The 14,780-nt window shown below is 48.3% G+C and overlaps 2 protein-coding genes across 4 annotated transcripts; one reads left to right on the forward strand and one right to left on the reverse strand.

Annotated features, from left to right (window-relative positions):
• The first annotated feature begins 209 nt into the window (after positions 1-209).
• Positions 210-4,764, forward strand: C1QL4 (complement C1q like 4). The gene is made up of 2 exons (XM_003770866.4): positions 210-1,432; positions 3,805-4,764. Exons 1-2 carry the CDS (start codon positions 899-901, stop codon positions 3,982-3,984), a joined length of 714 nt encoding a protein of 237 aa, XP_003770914.4. The 5' UTR covers positions 210-898; the 3' UTR covers positions 3,985-4,764.
• Positions 4,765-5,498: 734 nt separating this feature from the next.
• Positions 5,499-12,070, reverse strand: TROAP (trophinin associated protein). 3 transcript variants are annotated; one of them, XM_031937957.1, is made up of 12 exons: positions 11,745-12,070; positions 11,346-11,640; positions 11,091-11,227; positions 9,858-9,937; positions 9,398-9,450; positions 8,356-8,450; positions 7,825-7,938; positions 7,646-7,729; positions 6,677-7,000; positions 6,219-6,582; positions 5,777-5,952; positions 5,499-5,617 (listed from the first exon to the last, which is right to left on the reverse strand). In XM_031937957.1, exons 1-12 carry the CDS (start codon positions 11,886-11,888, stop codon positions 5,585-5,587), a joined length of 1,899 nt encoding a protein of 632 aa, XP_031793817.1. In that variant the 5' UTR covers positions 11,889-12,070; the 3' UTR covers positions 5,499-5,584. The 3 variants fall into 3 exon arrangements, with proteins under 3 accessions (XP_031793817.1, XP_031793816.1, XP_031793818.1); XM_031937956.1 differs by having other exon boundaries at positions 8,317-8,450; positions 11,745-12,069; XM_031937958.1 differs by lacking the exons at positions 8,356-8,450; positions 9,398-9,450; positions 9,858-9,937.
• Positions 12,071-14,780: the final 2,710 nt, after the last annotated feature.

Raw genomic sequence — 14,780 nt, forward strand, 5'->3', positions numbered from 1 at the left:
TCCTCTTGACTACATGTTTGTGGAGCCCAGGTCCTGTGGTTTAGGGGGACGACTAACTGGGCCTCCCCTTAGAGCCATTTCCTGGGGTAGACGAGAGGAAAAGACCCAAGGGGAGGGCCAGTCCTCCGCCCCGCCCCAGCCCTCCCCACTCTCAGCTGCAGGGGTCGCTCCGCCTCCGGCCGCTTAAAGCGTCTCCAGCCGCACCGCTGCTCACACAGCCTGCACAGCCACCCCAGAAGGGTGGGAGGGAGTGAGAGAGCCAGAAGGAGAAAGAGAGTGAGAGAGAGGAGAGCGGGACTGGGGCCGCTGCCAGGGCTAGGGCCGGAGTGGGGTCAGCATCATCCCAAGGCCAGAGAGCTGAGCCCTATGAAGAGTTCCTATCAGGTCCGTGCCTCCCGAAGCGCAGAGCCCGGGGCGCCCGGCCTGCGGGGAGTAACCCCAGCCGGGTCCAGGACCGAACCGTCAAGGGAATCGAGAACTCAGGAGTCCGGGATTCTGAGAAGCACATCGTTCGAAGAACCAATAACCCAGGCATCGGGGATCTGTGAGTGCCGAGTAGTCAGGGCTAATTGAGGACGCAGGTCTCCAGGTCCGTGGGCACCGAGCCGTCGGGGGCTGCCCCGGTACCAAGCCTCTTGGCAGCTGCTTTAAGACCCACTTTCGGAGTCGGAATCACTGCTGCTGAAACCCGTTGGGGCAAAAGGGCAGACCGTCGGGTGAGAGCAGTATCCAGGCTCTGATACTGCCCCGGACTGTCGCTGACTCCAAGGCTCAAGGAGAATCCAGGGTAGCTGCCGCCGCAACCATTGCGCCCAAGAGCGAAGAGGACCTCTTGGCCCTGGCCGCATCCCGCCTAAGCCGCCGCAAGCGGGTGGTGGGCGCGGCCGTCGGGGTAGCCATGGTGCTGTTGCTACTTGTGGCCATCCCGCTGCTCGTGCACAGCTCCCGCGGGCCCGCGCACTACGAGATGCTGGGCCGCTGCCGCATGGTTTGTGACCCTCATGGGCCCCGCGGCCCAGATCCCGACGGGTCCCCCGCTTCTGTACCTCCATTTCCCCCAAGAGCCAAAGGCGAGACTGGCCGGAGGGGCAAAGCTGGACTTCGAGGACCCCCTGGTCCACAGGGTCCGAGAGGTCCCCCAGGAGAGCCCGGCAGACAAGGTCCTCCTGGACCCCCAGGTCCAGGCCCCGGAGGCGCAGTGCCTGCTGCCTACTCTCCTCGGATCGCCTTCTATGCTGGGCTGCGTCGGCCTCATGAAGGCTACGAGGTGCTGCGCTTCGACGACGTGGTGACCAATGTAGGCAACGCATACGAGGCGGCCAGTGGCAAGTTCACCTGTCCCATGCCTGGTGTATATTTCTTTGCCTATCACGTGCTGATGCGCGGAGGCGACGGCACCAGCATGTGGGCAGATCTGATGAAGAACGGGCAGGTGAGGGACCCGTCCCCAATCGACTGCCCAAGGTTTCCGACTTGCCTGCCCCACCCCTATTTCTACCACCCTAGCTTAAGCTCCTCAGGAGGGATACTTCCAATCTCCCCACTTGAGACAGCTTCGCTTCCCCCCATCCCCTAGACCCCTTCCCTCCCACCACATTCACTCCAGAGGCCTTGAATGAGGTCCCTAGCAGGACAGAGAGGTCTGCAGTCGAGTGAGTCTCTTTACCCGTTCCGGTTCTGGTCTTTCCTGACTTTGCCTTTTTCCTTATCTAGACTCCTTTCACTTCCTTTTCTCTCCTTCCAACCCCGAGACCCCACATCCCTTGGGCAATTCCTGCAGTCTCCAGTACTTTACTATTTTTGCTTATTCAAAACTACCTGGGTTCCCTTCTATCAGCATCTCCTCAGAGTTTCTTCAATTACTGCTCCAAGCTCCTGATCCTGTTAATCCCCTAGAGTTCCCGCCGATGTCCATTGGCAGGCAGGTGGGCGCCAGTTTGCGGCTTTTACCGGCTTGGGCTCGGATTTTGAAGGAAAGGGTTGTGTTTTTCAAACACAAACAACTTCACTCCATCACCTTATTCCCCGCCTCCTCCCAATCCTTTTCTTTTTCTTTTTTGCCTAAACCGCGTAGGCTAGCGGTCTGCTCCCTTTTTAAATTACCACTTCCAAGCTTCTCGGGGGCAGCAGCCCAAGGTGGGATAGGAGTGCAGAGTCTAGGAGGTGAAAAGGAAACGAGATTCGAAGGAAGATTAACAGGAATGAAGGAGAGAAATTTACTGGAAAGCGCCCCGACCTTAAGAAGCCACTGATCTGGGTGGCTGAGGTTCTGACTACCCCGTCAGCCCTCTGGTTCGAACGCTTCCGAATAATCCCCAAACACACCTGTACCTGTTGGAACTCGCCCAGATCCGATCGAACCCTGGTATTACGTGGTTTACACAAAAGGGGTGAGTCCAAAAGGGTGGGAAGGTGTGGAAAGGAAGTCCAGAGGAGCCCCGTGGCCAGTACCCGTGGCTGCTGCCTTTGGTTTGGGAAAACGGGAGTTTGCGTTCTTTTTGCCCAGATATCACGGGGAACCATGGTCAAGGACTAGGAGGTGCGGCGCTAGGGAGTATAGCTTAAGGAGTCCTGAGCCAGACAGGCTAGGAGAGCTCTCCGGTGCGATTTTAGGAGCAAGTAGCTAAGCTCTCTACGCTAAACTGGCTCGGTAGCAATCTGGATCAGAGAAGAATGTAATGTATTCTTGTCTAAAGCCCAGGGCCAAGTGAAGGGAGATTGTGGATCTGAAGCAGTTGAGCAGTCGTGCCCCAGGTAGTGACCCCAGGCTATGTCAGAGGTCCTTATGTCTGCTTCGCCTGTTCCCCTGTCTTCTTGTCTCTGTCCACGTATCCTACTGTCCCACTGTTTGCATAGTCAGTTCTGTCTGTGGCTGTGCGTATCACTGTCTCAGTGTCTGTCCGTGGTCTATCTTGTTGTCCGGGTGTCTTTTAGTCCATTCTCACCGACTAGGGACTGTTTTTTGGGTCTCCCTCTTCCCCTGGGTTTCTAGCCGTGGACAAGTGAGAAAAAGTGGTGTGTGTGTGTGTGTGTGTGTGTGTGTGTGTGTGTGTGTTTGCGCGCGCGCGCGTGTGCGCGCGTGTATTTGTACCAGGATCGGGGCGGTGCCCATTCTGTATTCTGGGCGGATGGCTCCCAGGCTGCGGCCCAGGGGACGGTAAATAGTGATTAGAATAATAATGAATAATTAATGCGTTAATAACCAGCCCCTGCGGGACTGGAAAAGAAATGCTGGGCCGGAGTGTAGAGGGGGAGGAGTGGTTGACAATCAGATGCTTGAGGTTAGATGGCAGAAAGGGTAAAGAGGAAAGGCTCTCCTGGGTGTATCTCATTAGGCTTTTAACCCTAAAAACAGACTTTAAAATTTTGCGAGATCAGTCAAGGCGGAATATATTTTTGCCTATCTGGCCCAGCAGAGAAAGTGCTGATTAGAGACTTGAACGTTGAACTTTTAGCTACCTAGGCCCTCAGCTGAATCCGTTCAAGAGAAAGGGCCTTGACCTGTACAATAAGTAGCCGAAAGGGGAGTCAGCCAACCCAGTCAGATACTGCAGTGCTCCAGGGCCTTACGGGGAGCTGGGCAATGTCCGACTTTTCCTTCCCCCAATTCCTCCACTCCCAGTATTGTTAGCTTTGGGAAGTAAGAATCAGAGACAGGGCTTGAGCATGAGTCCCAGGAATCCGCAGGAGGAAACCTGGACCTTTTCAGGGGTGCCGACTGATAAAAAACAAAGGGGGAGGGTGGACAGAGTGCCAGGAGCCTGGACTTCTGAGGGTGTCCTCGACATCGGTCCCTTACCCCAGGTCCGGGCCAGTGCCATCGCCCAGGATGCGGACCAGAACTACGACTACGCCAGCAACAGCGTCATCCTGCACCTGGATGTGGGGGATGAGGTGTTCATCAAACTGGATGGTGGCAAGGTGCACGGCGGGAACACCAATAAGTACAGCACCTTCTCTGGCTTCATCATCTACCCAGACTGAGTCTTCTCCTGACCCCACCCTCACGGAACCATCAGGGCTGAGCCCTTTCCACAGCTGTTCCATGCCCATATCTTAATTCCCATTGCTTAATTAGACTGCCAGGTCACACAGTCCCTGCTTCTATTCCCACCCCACCCCCCAACTGCAGACATAAACTTACAAACTGAAAACTTCTAGGGGACCAGCTAAGCCTCAGGGTGGCAGAGAGATACGATTTGGGGAGTAATCATTATGGAATCGAGGAGGATTGGAGCATTACAGCACAAAGGTAGGCTCTTGGGCCAGTGGAGTTAGGTGAGGCACAAATAAGGGTCCTGGAAATGGTTTGGCCCTAGGTCCAAGGGAGGGTTCAGGTTTTCCTCAAAGAAAAGAAGGACAGGCAGAAAGGAAAGCAATCAATAGGCAAGGAGATAATGATATACAACTAGTAAACACAGCTATTGGACACCAGCTTCTGGGAAGATAGGGAAGGGAATCCAAAGCAGATCTGGACTACATGAAGTGTTCCAAAGATATGGCTAGGCCTTGAGCTGGGATGTTGGTCTTCTCCCCTCCTCTTTAACCACTTCCCCATTTCCAGAAGGTTGAGGCTGGATATAGCTGATCTTCAGTCTTTATGCAACTGAATTCAGTAAACTGAAGGAGCATTTTCTGGCATTTTAAACCCAAATTATGCAGCCCCATCCCTACCCTATCCTACAATTGAACCGAGACCTAGGATTAATTTACTGTTGTCTCTTCTAATAAAACAAGGTTTGGGACATGTACAGTTGAGTGTGATTTGGGTTGAGGAGGACTGGTGAAAAACTACACCGACTACTATTCAGGACGCCACACACCCTGGGTAGAGGTGTAGTAGTCCACTTAGGGAAATGGGCACAAGGTTATGGGATGAAAAAGACTGGAACCTCAGAGGAATACTGAGTCCAGGAAAAACCTGGGTCTCAGCTTCTAATGGGTGGGGTGTCAGCTGAGACCTATCAAGATCTTACATTGGAGAGATTAATAGGCAGAGAACTTTTAATTAGGTTGTGATACCAGGTTCTTGCTTCAGAATAGGGGTTCTTAACCTGGGTTTCATGGGCTTCCAGAGTCCATAGGGGGAAAAAAAAATTACATTTTTAAAAAACATAATTGGTTTCCTTTGTAACTTTACATACCTTGTATTTTAAACAACTTAAAAGCATCATTCTGAGGAACTGCTAAAGGTGTCAATGACACAAAAAGAAAGGAAGTTTACCCCCCAGGAGAACACCACTGACATCTAAAAGGGTAGATAATTTGAACAGGACCGGATGGGAGAGCAGAAACCCTAAAACTGCTTTCAACATATGATGGAGAGAAATAGCCATGATGGGGAGAAAAGTATTTTGAGAAGGTCGATAGTGCCACCTCGTGGACAACCGACAGTAGCAGCCTAAAGCTGCCTTTACACCTTTATATCAGAGGTAAGCAGTCTCAACCTCAAAATACTCCTCTCTGCTGTAAAAAGAAGAAAAAAGGCACAATTATGATCACAAAATTTTATTGAAAGGTTAAAAAAAAAGATACACATATAATAAATAAGGAGGATTGAAGTGTGGGGAGATTTGGAATAGTCCTAGGGATCTGGAGAAGAGATTGGAACAAAATCCTAGAAAGAGAAGAGATCCTGTTAGTCTGGGTCTTCCTAAACTCAGGACCAACCCCCTCACCCCATCTCTTCCAAACCTGGGTCTTCACTGGGTAAAGAGTCTATGATTTTAGACAAGTTCACCCCACCCTCCACCCACCATTGCCAAGGAAGGTTTACCATGGCCTCCTGCCTCTCCAGCCATGTGGCCACAGGATTCTTACAGATCCTCTGGGGGCCAGGAATGCCTCGTCCTGTATAGAAGGCACACTCATCATCCAGGCAGCCTTCATAGAGAAGTCTAATGGCTTCCAGCCATGTATTGAGTTGCTGGCATAGGGCTAGGACAGCAGGACCTGGAATCAGGGGGATAAATAAAATCAGCATGAGAACTAGGTAGATATCTTTGTGACTATTCAATTTGAAGGTAAATTTGATCACAAGATGGCACAGGTTCTGGTATAAGATTTTCCCCTTTCTGTTCCCCACATGAAGAGTAGATAAGACCCAAGGTAATTTGCCCAACAGTATACTCTTTTTCTAGAGAAGGACCCTCTTCCCTCAGGATCTAGGGGAGGGAGAGTACCTTTGCTACCCAAGATCCTTATAGCTGGTGCCTTACCGATTGTGCCCATGGGACTCCGTAAGGAGTCAAGGGAATGGAGAGGAATGCTGCCACAGAGGGGACACTGAAAAAAGGTCAAGTTGGTAGAAGCTGTGGTACACACGCCAAAGTTAGGTTGCTGTGTAAGTTCTTGAATGCCTGGACTCCCAGTAGAGATGGGTTCCCCAACATCGGGATGCTGTTTAGGTCCTTGGGGATTGGGAAGTGCAGAACAATGATCTGAGGGTTCTGAGATACAAGGAATCATAGCCAGCTTGGGCTCGATCAGTTTAAGGTGAGACTTGCCACTCTGGTGGCTATCTTCTACCTTAGTCAGCCCTTCTACCTCCTGTTGTAGTAGCTGCTTCAAGATATTGATGCGCTGTAAATACATACATACAGTCATGAGATCACTCAGTTCCAGTGACAATCTCCTGGAGGATGGGGCTGCTATTCCTGCATGCCCTGGGACCCACCTCATGCGTGCTCAGCTCCAGGGACATCTTGTTCGATGAAGTTCCTACCCCAACATCTTTGGAATCCTCGTGTCTGCTTAGTTCCAGGGACATCCAGTTGGATGGGGCTGAAACCTTACCATCTCTGGGGTCCACCTTGTGTTTGCTTAACTCCAGGGATATCCTATTGGATGGGGTTACTACTCCTATATCCCTAGGATCTGCCTGGTGTTTATTCAGTTCCAGCGATTTTCTGTTAAGAGGAGTTATGGGGGAGGGTTTCTCAGGCTTCTCCTCCAGACCTGTCCAGCTTTCTTCATACAACTGCTTGACAACAATCTGCTCCTGGGGAAAAGGCACAATTGGGAAGCTAAGATGAAGTGGAAAGAGGCAGTTAGAATCCTTTCAACATTGAAAAGTCACTAGGAAAATGATAGGGTCCTCTGTTAAAAGTAACCAAAGAGGAAGTTTCAAGTCATTTCTCAAAGTCAAAAATCTTTAGGAAACAAGCTCTCCCTGAAATCCTTTTTGTCCCCAAATCATGTTTGCTAAGAAAAGACAATATGGTTTAGGGAATAGAGAGCAAAACAAGGTCCCCAAAGTTTGCTTCTCATGAGGAAAAGGCAGAGGGAATTTTAGCCAAAATTTTGTTGAGTACACATGAGAAAAGCAGAAAGGTTATCTTTGGAATTAGCTCAAAGAGCCGGACAAAGTTAGATTTTATGTTAGGAACAACTCCCATCCACTGCAGTCTACTGCTACTCACCCAAGGCAAAAGCAGGCTCCCCAAGATCAAACAGTAGAGACAAGCCTATCACACATGACCAAGGAGATGTCAACACTGACCCACAAACTCTTGGCAGGAAGAAAATTTAGAACAAAGGCAGGGGGGATGCCAAACCATCCAAGTATCAACTGTTTTGGTTCTCCTTGTTTCCAGGTCTCCACTCTTTCTGGCAGCACTCATACCCACTTCCTGCTCCCTCTTACCTCCTGAAGGCTGGAAGCTGGGGCAGGGGTGGCCTGAGAAGTCTTGGAGAAGACAGCCAAATGGCGCACCACGGAATAGGAAGTCTGTGGAGAAATCAGAAAGTGGCTAGAACTGTTAGCTGGACAATTCACATTCAGGTGACTTCCTTCCTTAACCCTAACCCCATGAATGTACAAACCAGAGCTGGTGGACGGGAGACAGGTACTCGATTGGCTAGTCCAAAGGGTGAGGCATGGCCTACCTGGCCAGGAGTGAACCGACCATGAGAAGTCCAAGGGAAGTCAGGGCTATCCTGTGAGGGAAGAAGGCAAAGAAAAGTAGGATAGAAAATGCTAATTTACCTTGCTGATACCTTAGATTACTCTAAAGGGAGATAGGTAAATATAAATGAATTTCCATTAACTTATCCACTGAGGAGAGGCTAGAAAGTTGGGATGGAAAGAGGCAGTTTCATTTTAAAAAGTCTTGGGCCTGTACTGTTTTAGATGTAGGCCTCTGAACTATGTAATAACCCTTCAGATATACTGAAACTACCCTACCTACCTGCTCTTAATCTCAGTGTTACCTGCTACTGGAAAAGTCCCCCAAAACTGGAATTTTTGTATCTCCCCCACTCCCACGTATCCCTGACCTCCACTCTCTAAGGCCCTCTCTGAACCCCCCATCTCACCATGGGGAGAGGGGCTTCATGTGTTCCTTTCAATAGCACCTGCTGAGCAAGACTGTGGGTTTCCCGTCTACTTTGGGAACTGTTCAGCACTGCAGAATAGGCAGGGACAGTCAGCTCTCTTGGGGGTTGGTGAGCTATGAAAAGAATAACATTCATTCAAACAATTATATGCTGTGCTAGATACCAAGATGGTAAAAACAAATAAAACAGAGAAAGGTTAGATAAGTACACAAATGAGAATGAGAAATCTAACAGAGGGCCATAATAAAGTCCTACGAGGCCAGATAAAGGGAGATATCACTTGGGGCTAGGGATTGGATCAGGGAAGGCTTTTGGGGCTATTTGAGCTGAATCTAGAAGGATGAGAGCATGACTGGAGGATTAACAAATATTGAGTACCAACATAAGCTTCTTGAGACAGGAACTATTTTTTCCTTTTGTTTTTGTATCCCCTTTCCCAATATCCACCCTCCTTTGGGACCTATTATAGTGCTTTGCACATAAGTGCAAAATAAATGATAACTGGGTTGGAACTGATGTTTAATGTATGTGAAGGCTGTGAGGCAATTAAATGACCAAGTGGATGGAATGCTGGGCCTGAATTCTGAAAAACTCATCTTCCTGAGTTCAAATTTGGACTCAGACTAGCTGTATGATCCTAGGCAAATCACTTAAGCCTATTTTACTTAGTTTCCCCATCTGTGAAGTGAACTGGAGAAGAAAATGGCAAACCACTCCAGTATCTTTGCCAAGAAATCCCCATATGGGGTCAGGAAGAGTTGGACACAACTGAACAGCACCATGTTGAGACTATTTACTGGAGTCAGCATAGGCAAATTTATAGAAGCAGCTTGCTAAATTGGGGACCTTTATGGGGAGGTGAGTAAGATGGATAATCACATCTACTTGGTGAGGGAGGAAACTTTCAGATGGCACACATGAAAAGCTGCACTTGGGAGAAGAAAGAATATTAACTAGAAAGAGGTATTCCCATGATCATGTATTATCTAGTTTATACTTCCTAGCTCCAAACTTTTGATAATTTCTATCCCTATAATTACTTATTTCATTTTTACCTCACCTGGTAGCCTTGTTCTTGCCCAGGGTTGTCCTGAATCACTACTCTTCTGGGCCCTGATGTCAGAGAGAACAGGAATGTTACATTACTGTTCTACCTCTCATTCAGGACTATTCCCCCTATGACATAGTCCAAAACACCCCAGGACCACTTGGAATAGTGTGAATTTCTGGTGACACATCAGTCAGACCCAGAAAATGGGTTACTACTGACCCTTGCTCTGGAAAGTCAGGAAGGGTCTGAGGAAGTTGACACCATAGTGGTAGCTCTGATACACTGTACTGGATTCTTTATTTTTCCTCTTCCCCAGGACCCTTTGATTTTTTGAGTGTTAAGGTCATGGGAAGGCCCATAGTCTGAAGGAAAATATTGGGTTATTCCTTTTCAGTGAAATATAATACTATCCTATAATGCCTCTACCTATTATGGAACAAACCCCTCTGTGCCAAGGCCCGCTCCTTACTGGCTGATGACACTTCTTTCTGTTGACTTCTGATTGCTACTGAAAAGTGAAGATCTGGTATGATGAGCTGGCGTCTGGACCTAAGGCAGAATAGTAAAGGGCAAGAGTGCAATCTACCATCTAACTCATCTCAAACTCTGTGTCACCATTTTATAACCATTCCTTTCAGTACAACAGTCCAATATTTACAATGTTTTTACCATGTACAGGGAGCTGGGGATACAAAGAAAAAAATTAAATCAGGTCTTGACCTCAAGGTGGGTTTGGGGGCAAGTGAGAGGAAAGTTGCAGAGAAGAGGTAATATAGACCATGGTTGAAGGCTTTTACAAGGAACCTGTAAGGAAGGAGGGTGGATATTCCATGCAGTAGATGGATTCTGGATACAGTGCTCTTCTCCTTCTTCAGATGAACTGCAACTCCTTGAGCCCTATCCATCTCCCATGACTACAGAGCCAAGGATAATCTTACCTTGCTTTACTATCTCTTCCATCACCAAATTCTAACACAGTCTCTTAAACGCAGAGGTATTTAATATATACTAATTGGAACCAAGTTTATTATTGAGGCTCTAGAGCAGGGATCCTTAACTTGGAATCCATGATCTACCAAGAGGTTCATGGATAGATTACAAGGGGTCTGTAAACTTGGACGAGGGAAAAAATACATTTTTATTTCAAAGGAACTGGTTTCCTTTGTGATCTTATATATTTAATTTAATACATTTTAAATCATTGACCTAAGAAAAGGTTGCTAGGGCTTCACCATCCTGCCAAAGAGATCTGTGACACAGAAAAAAATTAAGAACCAACCAGATGGCACAGCGGATATAGCGCCAGCCCTGAGTTCAAATCAGGGCTCAGATACTTAAGATGCACTACTAATGTGCTACTTAATACTTCCCAGATGTGTGATCACAGGTATGTTCTTTAACCCCAATTGCTCTCTCTTCCCTCAACACATACAACCTTTTGCTCTAGAGCCTGAGATCGGATGCCCTGGGCCATTAGAACTGGAGGAATTCCTTGAGCTTACAGATGTTGGGGAATTTGCTGTCTGGTTCACAGGCCCCTGACTGTTTCAGCTATGAAAATCCAGAAAACCGAACAGAATCCGTTATGTCTGTAGAAGTTTCAGGGATCCTGAAAAGAGGCTTCATAGCCTGGGAACAGAACCAACAGTCATGGACACAAGGCTTGAGACTTTCTTTTTTATCTCTACCTCTCTCCACTCACCTGTGCCCCACAGTAGGCATCTTTTTGGTTTTGGTTTCCCCGGATCAGTACTCTTTGAGCAAGACCGGTCCGGCAGCGGGGAGCACCACTAGTCACCTCCATACTTGGCAATGTGGCGGTCAAATCTCCAGGGCTTCCTTGAAGGAAAAAAGGTGATGGAAAGGGGTGATAGAGAACAGCTATGGGGGAGATGCCCGTCGTCCCACACTTGGGGATGCCCAAGATCGGAACTCGGATGAACCTGCAAGCACTTACTCGCTTTTGCCCCTCCTCTCCCAGGGGACCTCGCAGCGGCCGCTTCTTTTCCGTCCGAGCAGTCATCGGCGGCTACAAAAGCGGTCTTCTTGGACCTCAAAGCAGTACCTGGCCCAGGTGGAGGCTCAGCCCTCGCGTTCTGGGCCGCAGAGCCAAGGCTGATTTCCTCCAGGGGGGCCCGGGGTCGGGTTTTCTTCCCCTTCGAGCCCACAGCCTGCTGCTTCAGCTTGTGCTTAGAGCTGACATGGTCTTTTTGGAGAAACTGGGCACGAAAAATCTTCCTCTGCACCATTCCCTGAAGGCAAGGAGAGAAGAGAGGGATCTGGGGTGCAGCGAGAGGGCTGGGAAGGAGCTCCCCTCCCCGCCCCCCCGCAAGGGACGCGCCCGGCCCCTGCTTACTTTTGGATCCCGATTCTCCCGGCCCGAGGCGTGGGACCCCCCCTCAGAGAGGAGCAGGCATTTCCGGGCCAGCACGGGGATCCTGCTGGGCGTGGGAAAGGCGGTTTGCAGGGAGGGGTCCAGCAGGCCCCCGCTGGAAGTCATGATGACAACTCCCGGGGAGGGGAAGGCCCAGGCTCACGGCCTTCTTGGACGCCCCCCCCGCTACAGCATCCGATGCGGGAGGACGGCCGCATACAGCACGGAGCCTGTGCTCCCGAGCCTACCAGCCCCGCCCTCCAGCCCGGCGGCTAACTAGAGCAAGCCCTTCTTCAGTTTGTAAAATACTCATTCAAAGTTTCTGATTGGCCGGCCCGCTCACTCGTACGGAGCGTGGCCCGGAACCCTGGCGTCCAATCCCCAGAAAGGTAGGCGTGGCCTGACGGGTGAGTCGTGGAAAGGGGCGGAGCGCTCGTTCCCGCTCCCCTCCCCCTTCCTCGTCCCCCTTCCCTTCTCTACCGGAAAGGATGGGCGGTTTCCAAAGGGGCCGCATCTCGACGGTTTGTCCGCCGACCCGGAGCTTGGGGCGGCAGAAGGGGCAGGAAAGGAACCGCCTGGATAGGGAATATGGTGGGAAGAAGGCGGTAGGGCTGAATTTCTCCGGATTCTGCAGCCCGGGGTGGGGGAGGGGGGAGGGCTGGAGAGGGAGTAATAGTGACAGATTCGATCTGGACCTCACCACGTGACAACCGGCTTCGCTGACGTCATTTCTGGAGCCATTTTGAAACGTCCTTGGTGGGCTTCTGGCCTTGGAAGTTGCAGGAAGGGGAATGGGTGAATGAGAGCCCTTGGGGGGTCTGAGTATGCACTAAAAAGTCGTCCTTGCTCAGAGGCTTTCGGTAGATCCCCGTTGTTTAAGGAACATATTTTATGTCTTTATTGAGAAGCTTCATGAATTAATAAAATAACCAGCACAATTTGGGCTTACTCGGACTGTGCTGCTTAACCGGGTGCAAGCTTGGAATCAAGCTTCCCAAGAGATCTCTCAGTCACAGCTTCTTCAGTTGTACCACTTTGTACAAAAGTTCTCTTCCGATGTCCTGACCTAGTTTCCCCGTTGTCCCATTTAGTTATTCTGCCTCTTAAATGGTTGATGAGGTAATAGACTAAATAATAAATAAATAAATAGAATAAATGAGGTTATAGACGTTCCTTCTTAAGGTTTGACAGTGCGGGCTTCGGGAATGGTGAGGGGTTTTTAATTTAATAAATATTTTTATAATAATAATAATATTTTTAATTTAATTAAAAAGCTGGAGAAATGTCTAGAAGCAAAGCAAAGCGTATTATACATTTATTATACATCCTCGGGATCCAGCAGACAAGCACAGGGAGGAAGCCCCTTTGGGGGCAGGGCCAACACTTTTAATCCCTAACGCAAATACCCCCTCCCACCACTGACCCTCATCCTCATTGGCTGAGGATCTTACATTCTAAACGCAGGAACTACCCAAGAGATTGAACTTGACCAATAAGTACATAGTTGCCCATATTTGACTGAAATGGGGAGATGCTGATGTCATGGGAGGATAGCAGGAAGGATGCTCTTGACTAAACGCTCAAAGTCCTTCCGGCCTCCTCAGACTCTGTAGTAGATGAAGCTTTACTCGATTTTCACAAGTGTTTTGAAAGATCTCACCTCATCTTGTTCAACAGGATAAAGGTTTATCCATCTTAGATGTCATTAGAATATCAGTAACCTCCCTCCATTGTGTCATCCTAGGGGCTTCCCCCCATTAGGTTATCCCCACTTAGGTACCTCCCCCATTATGTCATTGTTCTTGCTATCCTATAAAAAGCTTGCCCTCTGATACTTAAGGGCTGGACTCTTTGAGATGATAGTCTTGTCCAGCCCTGGGACCAACCATGGATCATTTAGTCCCAGTAAATCTCTCCATTTAATAAGCTATTTAATTGGTCTCTAATCTGTCTTACTCAGTTTCTCCAGCATTACAGTACCATCCCTCTCATGGGGGGAAGTAATATAATGCATAGATATGAATTATTCTGGCCTTCCATCTATTTCTTTCATGTGTTATTTTTCTTTCCTCTATCATTTCCCATTAAAATCCTACCTTATTCTATTCATTTCAAATTCTACCTTGTTGAAGTCTTTTCTGAGATTTCCAGCTGCAACTTTTATTGCAGCTTATTCAGATCTCTCTTATATACCCTTGCCACCATATATTATTTCTAATTAAGCTGCAATGATTACATTTGCAATAATTTTATTTTATGTTGTTTTGTTTTAATTTCTGTGAGGTTCAGAAAGCCTCACAAGTTCCCATAAGGGGAAAAAGAATTTGTGATTGTCTTAAGCCTGTCTAGAACTTAAGAGAGGATGGGATAGCTATTGTCCCAAGGGCATTCTGGATTTTGTTGCTCACTTGTCTGACATTTTGTGATTCTTATTGCATTTTCTTTGTTAAAGATAATGGAGTGGTTTGCCATTTCCTTCTCATTTTACAGATGAAAAAACTGGCAGACAGGGTTAAGTGACTTGCCCAGAATCACATAGTAACTGTCTGAGGTCAGTTTTGAATTCAGTTTTTCCTAACTCCAAATCCAGTGTTCTATTCAAAAAATAGAGCTGTCCTTGCATTCTGGGTAGAATGATAGTAACATTCATGGTATTTAATACAAATAGCTGGCTGCCCTGTTTTATTTCCATAACTAGGTTGTAATGTTCTGATTAGCTTTCTGGAGGTCTCGGGACCAGCCTTGTTTTCAGCAGAATAATCACCCCGAGAATACTCAGGGATAAAGTCCAAAGTCTTTATTATCTCCTTCACAGTCTGTCTCCTTTGCCACCATGAGGCTGATCAAAGAGGGAATCTTTCTTGCCTCAGTGGAGAACTGAAGGAGACAGGAGAGCCACCACGAGGGTCTTTATCTTCCAGTCTGTCTCCCTCCCAGATCTCTTAGCTCTTATATACTCTATTATAAGTACATCATCTGCTAAGTGAAATGAGCAGAACCAAGAGATCATTATATGCA

This window comes from Sarcophilus harrisii, chromosome 5, assembly GCF_902635505.1.
Source record: "Sarcophilus harrisii chromosome 5, mSarHar1.11, whole genome shotgun sequence".
NCBI lineage: Eukaryota > Metazoa > Chordata > Mammalia > Dasyuromorphia > Dasyuridae > Sarcophilus > Sarcophilus harrisii.

Excerpts from the sequence above, each read along its gene's own strand:
- C1QL4 (XM_003770866.4), top strand. The coding sequence starts at position 899 with ATGGTGCTGTTGCTACTTGTGGCCATCCCGCTGCTCGTGCACAGCTCC. Across the intron at positions 1,433-3,804 it reads ATCTGATGAAGAACGGGCAG|GTCCGGGCCAGTGCCATCGC; the intron begins GTGAGGGACCCG and ends CCCTTACCCCAG.
- TROAP (XM_031937956.1), bottom strand. The coding sequence starts at position 11,888 with ATGACTTCCAGCGGGGGCCTGCTGGACCCCTCCCTGCAAACCGCCTTT. Across the intron at positions 7,001-7,645 it reads CAGCTTCCAGCCTTCAGGAG|GAGCAGATTGTTGTCAAGCA; the intron begins GTAAGAGGGAGC and ends CCTTTTCCCCAG. Across the intron at positions 5,618-5,776 it reads TGGAGAGGCAGGAGGCCATG|GATTTTGTTCCAATCTCTTC; the intron begins GTAAACCTTCCT and ends TTCTCTTTCTAG.